This window comes from Arvicanthis niloticus, chromosome 9, assembly GCF_011762505.2.
Source record: "Arvicanthis niloticus isolate mArvNil1 chromosome 9, mArvNil1.pat.X, whole genome shotgun sequence".
Taxonomy (NCBI): domain Eukaryota; kingdom Metazoa; phylum Chordata; class Mammalia; order Rodentia; family Muridae; genus Arvicanthis; species Arvicanthis niloticus.
Genome location: NC_047666.1, coordinates 58,784,311 through 58,791,620, shown reverse-complemented (window position 1 = coordinate 58,791,620; position 7,310 = coordinate 58,784,311). Strand labels below are relative to the sequence as shown.

At 46.5% G+C, this 7,310-nt stretch overlaps 1 protein-coding gene across 2 annotated transcripts in view; it reads right to left on the bottom strand.

Annotated features, from left to right (window-relative positions):
* Positions 1–269: 269 nt before the first annotated feature.
* Bcl2l13 (BCL2 like 13) overlaps positions 270–7,310 on the bottom strand; it is a 55,086-nt gene continuing 48,045 nt past the window's right edge. For both annotated transcript variants that reach the window (XM_034511907.2, XM_034511908.2), the window contains one exon: positions 270–6,531. In XM_034511907.2, the coding sequence (XP_034367798.1) occupies positions 5,815–6,531 (717 nt within the window). In that variant the 3' untranslated portion in view covers positions 270–5,814. The remainder of the gene's footprint in view (positions 6,532–7,310) is intronic.

Here is a 7,310-nt window from a genome sequence, read left to right as displayed (position 1 = left end):
TAGCTGTATCTCCAGATGATCTAATACATCAGAAGGTCAGATCAGCCCAACATAAACACATAGCTGTCTGGGATCACAATTCATAGGGCTGGCTTTATCCAGCGGCTTCACCAGCTCTGCTGACTAAGAACTGAATTGTGGTTTTGTATCCCAGGATCATGCTTTCAACACTGAAAGGCAAACCAAGAATGCATGTACTTTTAGAATATCAAACATTACCTGAAATAATTTCCCCTAAGTAAACTGTGGACAAAAAGATGAGTCACCAGTTATCATAAAATCTCATTTTATTGTCACCTCCAGGGTGTTTCCCCCATGATGTTGTCTCTAACTGAAAGCACAGTTGTTGACTTGGATTCTGTCACTTGCTGACAAAGAATAGATTGGGCACAAAGTGGACAACAGGATGGGAAAGGGGCCAGAACAATTCGCAGTAAGAAACTGAGCAGGTCAGACAGTAGCAGTCAGAGCTGATGGAGCACACGGTAAACGAATGCTGCCTAAGTTAAATGCCTATGCTAACTTAATTTTTTTAAAGATAGGATCTCATGTATCCAAGGCTAGCCTTTAGCTCTTAGCCAAGTATGGCTTTGAACATCCTCTTCCTGCCTTCACCTGAGTGCTGGGATGGAACCCAGAATTTCATGCACCCTGAGCAAACATTCATAGCTACATCTGCCTGACTCTGATATGTGAATAATAACCATTCTAGTACCTGGGGCACAAGATACTAGAACCACTGTAACAAACTGAGTTTACTCAAGGAGTTAGGAGAAAGAGGCACTTTTAGTCTGAAGAAAGAAAGACACAGGTTGTCGGAGCAGGGGAAATACAGGTCCAGGAAAAAGTTTTCTCTCAGTGCTGCCCAACAGATAGCCCATGGACACTGGGCCACACAGACTTTTAGACCTCACTAAGGGAGGTATTTAGCTCACCTTCCCGGGGAAGGCCTCCACAAACCTGTCATCTCATAATGACAAAATGTGGCACTGGCAAGAAAACTCCATGGATCAAGGTGTCTTCCACCAAGCATTGGGACCCACATGTCGAAGCAGAGAACAAACCAACTTCACAAGTTGTCCTCTGACTCCCACATGCACACTGTGGCATGCAGCCACACATACATAAACAAATGAACAACTTTTGTATCAAAATGTTTGCTGAAAGCTATCCCGTAACCAGCTTGTTCCATGATGCAAAAGGCAGCACCAGAGCAGCCGTGCTAACGGAGTCCCCTGAGCCGACTGCTAACTTGGGCCTCGGCCTTGCAGGTGTCCCTGAGACGGTTCTGACCTGAGACACTAAAGCAGTGGAAGGGCTGGGGCCTGTGTAAACATGAGCATGGGAAGGGCCCTAACTGCAGACAGGGACATGGCAAGCCAAGTTGGGTTTTCAAGGAGGGCTGTGTGAAGATGACTTCTCCGCACAGCTTTTTAAAGGTAGCTGTGAGACCACAGTCGAGTCTGGTGAACACAGCACTGTTCTGTGGCAGAGTTTCACTAGGAAGCATTCTTGTCAGATGAGCAAGATGGAAGACTACCTGGTCAATCCTGAGTCTGAGTGTCAAGAAGCCAAATGGTATCTCTAGGTGTCTACTCACCCTTCCACTACCTACCCTGGACTGATGGCCACCGCAAGGGAAAAGGACCAGAGGGATCAAAAACTACAAAACACCTTGACAAAGATGTCACTTGGCTGCCATCATGTCACTGCATGCTTAGTGATGACAGCTGTGTCAGACGGCCTGACCTTGTTTATAGCAAGGAGACAACACATTAACCAAGAACACTGCAGACCACAGGGTGGCCCTAAGACACGTCACCCAGTGGCTAAAGGAACAACAGTGCACTGTGAAGCCTGAGTACACACATGCTCTCCTGTATTCAACAGTCTTGGTACTTAGCCTAGCCTGTGTGGTACTTTCACAGAAACAAGCAGTGGGGCACAGGCTACACCTAGGCTGCTGTGTGCGGTAAATTAACACAACTGTTCACAGGGACTCTGTCAAGCAAGTGGGGTCACTAAGAAAAACACTAGACCTGGATGGAGTTGGGAATTTTCACTCATTGCCTTGCCTCTGATAAGCTAGGCAACTCGGTAAACCAGTTCTCGATGGTTCCTATCCAGTAACCAGAAGTCTAGACATGACCTGAAGAGGAGTAAGGTGTGAAAAGTCCTCTAGCCTCTGGCATGCAGTAAGTATTCAATCGGTATCAGCAAAAGCAGCAGGAACCCACACAAAGCTCACTCAAAAGGGTGGTATCTCACAGCCACTTCACAAACGGAAGTTCTCAGTGCTACACTGTTGGTAAGAGATCACAGGTGCGTGTGAGACAGAGGCCAAGGCTCATCACACTAGTGAGCGCACAGTTCATGGAGACCTACAATAAGAGAAAGGAAAAGACAACTTTTTTCTTAGCTAGAAAGTATAGCTTCCATAAAGTAGCTCTTAAAAAATCGAATGTCCATACCTCACCTTTAGAGCAGAAGGCAAGAGCAGGCACTGTGTTCTCTAACTGGGGGCTTACCACAGAGGCTCACAAATGGTGGCAGCCTTCAAAGGAGCAGGCTCCGAGGACCTCCACTCTACTCGGTCGAAGGGACTGAAGCAAGCACGAGGAACCAGGGATGCTCTGGGTGAGGTATACGTGAACCAGCCCAAATGAGTGTGCTACCTAGACCGTGGTTCTCAACCTTCCTAAGGATGCAACCCTTTAATACAGTTCCTCGTGTCATGGTGACGCCCAACCATAAAATTACTTTTGTGGCTACTTCCTAACCGTAACTTTGCTACTGCTATGAATTATAATATAAACATCTGATATGCAGGATATCTGATAATTGATCCCTGTGAAAGGGTCACTCAGTCCCCAGAGGGGTCATGACCCACAGGTTGAGAACCCTAAAAGAGCCCATCTTCTAGAAGGCAGTGATGTTCAAGTCCCTCCTGCTAAGGCACTCCAGACTCAGGTTGGCCACTTCAGTACAGCAAGTAAATCGGCATTCTTTAGGTGTTTCGTTAGGAAAACCTCACTGGCTTTTGGCTAGGTGAGCATCAGCCATTGACTGAATGAACAGGTAATTCTGCCAAGGGTTGAGGTGCAGGAGGGTTGGAGCACTTGCCTGGTATGCAGCACAGTTACAAGCACAAAGTGCACACACACACACAGATGACAATCTGTCTCTACAGAACTAGTAAAACTTCCTGCTAGTTTACAAAGAACAGAGGATACCACAGTGAACCAATTCCGGTGCTGTGTGTTCCCTAATCAAGTTGAATATATTCTGAATCTTTAGTCAGAGGGCCAAGAACAGCCTCCTACTACCAAGTCTCTTAGATGAACAAGAATTTAAGAACTAATTTTAATGTAACAAGACCAGGCATGGTGACACATGCTTGTAATCTCAGTCCTGAGGCTGGACTGTAAGTTCAATACCAGCCTAGGCTACACAAGGAGATGTTTTTATTTTGTTTAAGGTGATGGCAAACCTAGGAGCTATGGTGACAGAACCAGCCTGTGGCCACTCCATCCCACTGCCAAGTAGAGGGCAATGGAGTAAAGGAAGAATAGCGTTAAGGGCCTGTGCAGTGAGAACAGTGGAAAATCACCTATTTGCCATCACCCAGAAAAATATACCCGAGCAAGTCAGGCTACGCGTTTCTCACAGTAAAAATAAAGCAACAAACCATCAGCTCAGATGCCAGCTTCTTCCCTACTCCTGCCTTGGAGAACACAGACACAAATACCCTAAAACAAAGGCCATGTCTCACCACTCCCACCTGAACCTGGCTCTTGGTGTTTAAATGCCAGTAGGTGCTGAGAATCCGAAGTTCAAAAGTGTTAACACTAGAAGGAAAGTCCTTTAAAAAAAATTAAAAAGCCCAGCGAGCCATCAGCCTCTGAGGCCTGTCAAACAACAGAGCCACACCACCTTCGAGAACTCAGAGGGAAGGACTCTGTCACCTCCAGCTGCTGCAGCCCCACAACCAGCACTCCCTGTATAGGATTCAAACTCACAAGAGGACATCACAGTGGGACACATCAACAAGACATACAATCACACTAAAATAAAATCTCTGGATCAACTCTTTGGGGAGAGCTTCTTTTAAAAATACTTTTCAAAAAAAAAAAAAATCAAGCACATTCAAAACATCAGTTCTTGGTGATTAGAGTAGTTAAAAGTATTTTTATTATAAATTTCAGGATCTAAGAAGTAATGTTACATAACTGACTAAGATAAATCTGAGATGACTTCTTATCAAGCACGTGTGCCTTGCAGGGTGGCACTGTGCCCTCAGGCATCCTTGAGGGATGGGGTCAGCCAGGTGATACAAGAGTCTGCTGAGTCCCACTAGCTACAGTGAGTGCATGGGGTCCTCTGGGTCTGTTGCCCTGGTGCTGGGCTAAGCTCAGGCCAAGAAGTCTCTTGATTGCTGAAGACCAAACCAGAACCTCAGCGGCAGTCTTGGTCTTAAATTCAAGTTTCTGTCCTACTTTTCATTTAAGTGATACCTAATAATAAATGATAAAACCTTATCATTTATTTCATGATTGACATTGAATAAGGGTTATGACCCAACTGATTCTGTAAGCCAAAGGACGACACTGCTTTCTACACGCAGAGACCCACAGAGAAGCTAATGATATTCCAATGCCCGAGAACAGGTAGTGGAGACACACTAATCCAGGTTCTAGATGGTGTGTATGCCATCAGAGGTGTCACTGCTAAATCATAGGCACATGGGGTGGCTGGCTGGCTACACTTATAAGAGGTCAATAGACCGTGACAGGTCATGTCAACTACCTTCCTGCCTCTAAGACAAATGACTGCAGCCTGGACCATGCACTGGCCATCAGACTAGGAAACCCTAAGTCTCCTATGCAGCTTCAGTGTATTTATCCCTTTTCTTGGGACAAGGTCTCACCATACAGTCCCTGATGGTCTTGGTATGTATACCAGGCTAGCTTTGAACTCGGGATAATCTCTTTGCCTCTGCTTCTTAAATGCTGGGATTACAGGCAGGCGCCACCACACCTGGACTGGGTATTTATTGTTTAAAAGGTCCCTAAAGGCATCATCTTTGAAAGATGGAGCCATAGGAAGCTTCAGGAGCTTGTTGGATGTGAAAGAGGTACAGGGTGAGACACTGCACTGCTGCAGTACCTGAGAGACGGTGTGATGCGGGAGAGCACCTCACACTACAGAATGGAGACCAGGAAAAAAAACAAAAACAAAAAACCAAAAAAAAAAAAAAAAAAAACAGCTGCTGAGCACGGTCAGCTCACCTGTCCTAAGAAACTGCAGCAGGATGAGCAGCTGGCCGTCCCAGCTGCAGGCTCCTCCCACAGATTCTCCTAATGTACTCTATCCCTTAGAGCAGTGGCCCTCAAAAGGGAGATGACTTTGTCCCCAGGGGACATTTGGCAATGTAGGAGACATTTTGGCTACTGTCATTGCAAGTGGGGTGCCAGTGACATCTAGTGGGTAGAAGGCAGGGATGTTGCCGATCATTACGTAATGCACAGGGCAGCCTCCTACAGAGAATTACTGGAAGGCTGATGATGCCCAAGTTGACTAACCTGTTAAAGTGGGAACCTCACTCTTGTCCTTCTGAATCTAGCATGAGCCAGGGCCCTTAAAATGACAACCAGGCCAATGTGAGCACTGTCTCAAGTCACTGCCATGCTGAACAGAAAGCCCAATTCCCCAGTGTCCTGTAAATGTCCAATCAGTTGCTGGCAGTCTTCTAAGTTCAGTGAATACAACTAAAGCCGCAGGTCTTTCTGTCTTGTCTCTCGTCTGAAAAGACCATTACTTCTTTCTTAAAGCCAGTGCAACTCCAACTGCCACTGCAAGGATGGCCACCGCAGCAGCCCCTCCAAAGAGCAGGACAGCCTTGCCCTCGGCGGGCAGGCCACTCTTTGTCCCCCTGGCAGCAGTGGCCTCCCCAGTGTGGCTCTTTTTCCTGCTCCCAGCCCCCTCCTCACTCAGCTGAGCAGCCCCCTCCACCCTCTCCACAGCAGCGGGCTTCACTGTTACTGCCTCCAGCTCCTCCTCACCAAGCTCCACAAACACGGACGGAGTGGGGCTGGTTTTCTCAACTCCCATCATTTCTGGGACTTCCATGGTAGGGACCTGTGGGAGCAAGGGGGCAGCGGCTCCCGGGAACGCCTCCTCTGGTACCTCCTCCTTTTCCACGTGCACGATGTCTGAGTTAGAAGAGTTGTTCTCACTCTTCTCCCCAGCCCCACTGCTGTCCAAGCTCTTCACTTCTTCAGGATCCATTGCAATCTGCTGCCAGGACTCAGGCCCGAGGGACACCGGGAGGCTCTCTGTGTGCCAACTCTGGCTAGCAGACAGTGAGACGGGTAGGCTCTCCGACTGCCAAGACGTTGTCACTGTTGGAGACTCGGGGGGACTAACTTGTCCGGAGTTATCACTGGGAAGTATATAAATGTCATTGCTATCTTCCGCAATGATTCCAGGGTATTCCTCCTCCTCAGACTCAAGAAGACTAAAGACAGTGCCCTAAAACAGAAGAAGGAAAATCCATGCAAAGACTCGTTAATATTTTAAAATGTGTTAACCTATGAAAAGTAATTCTTGTCCAATGTAAGTTTCAGGAGTAAATACATTGTCTGGACCTCTACCATTTCTGAAAAGAATACACCACCCATCTGAAGGTAAATGTGAAAAAGAGTTACTTTTCTTTTTTTCCTTTTTTTTTTTTTTTTGAAAAAGGTGCTTCTACCAGGGTTGGTCTCAACACCCCTCCCCTTAAACATTTTCTTAATTGAAAAAAGAGTTCCCATACAATATATTAGATCACACTTTTTCTTTCCCCCAACAGTCTTAAACTTCTGTCCCACCTCAGCCTTCCAAGTGCTGAAATCAGAGACCTGTGCTATCAGAGCCTGCTAAAAGGGAGAATTTTTAGTTTAGAATTTTAGTTTCCTTGAAACTAAAAAATTATAAATTGATATTCAGTGTGCATCATATACAGCCAATTAACTTAGCAGAGAAAATGAAAACAGATCTTGCACTCTTGAAGGTATCATTAGTGTGTACCCTGCCACGACCAAGCCCTAGTGTGAGCTCAGACAATAGATCTTTGTGAGAAGGCAAATACGGAAAATCATGGAATTCTGGCAGCGATGGCCATCAAGAAGACGCACGCCAGAGCTACCAAGGAAGTTCGCTGTGATGGCACACCTGCGACCGCACTGTGAGAAGCACAAGGCCTCTCTCAGAAGCAAGCAGGTAACGGTAACAACAATGAAAGCAAGAGGTACTTCTGAGCCTGCCAG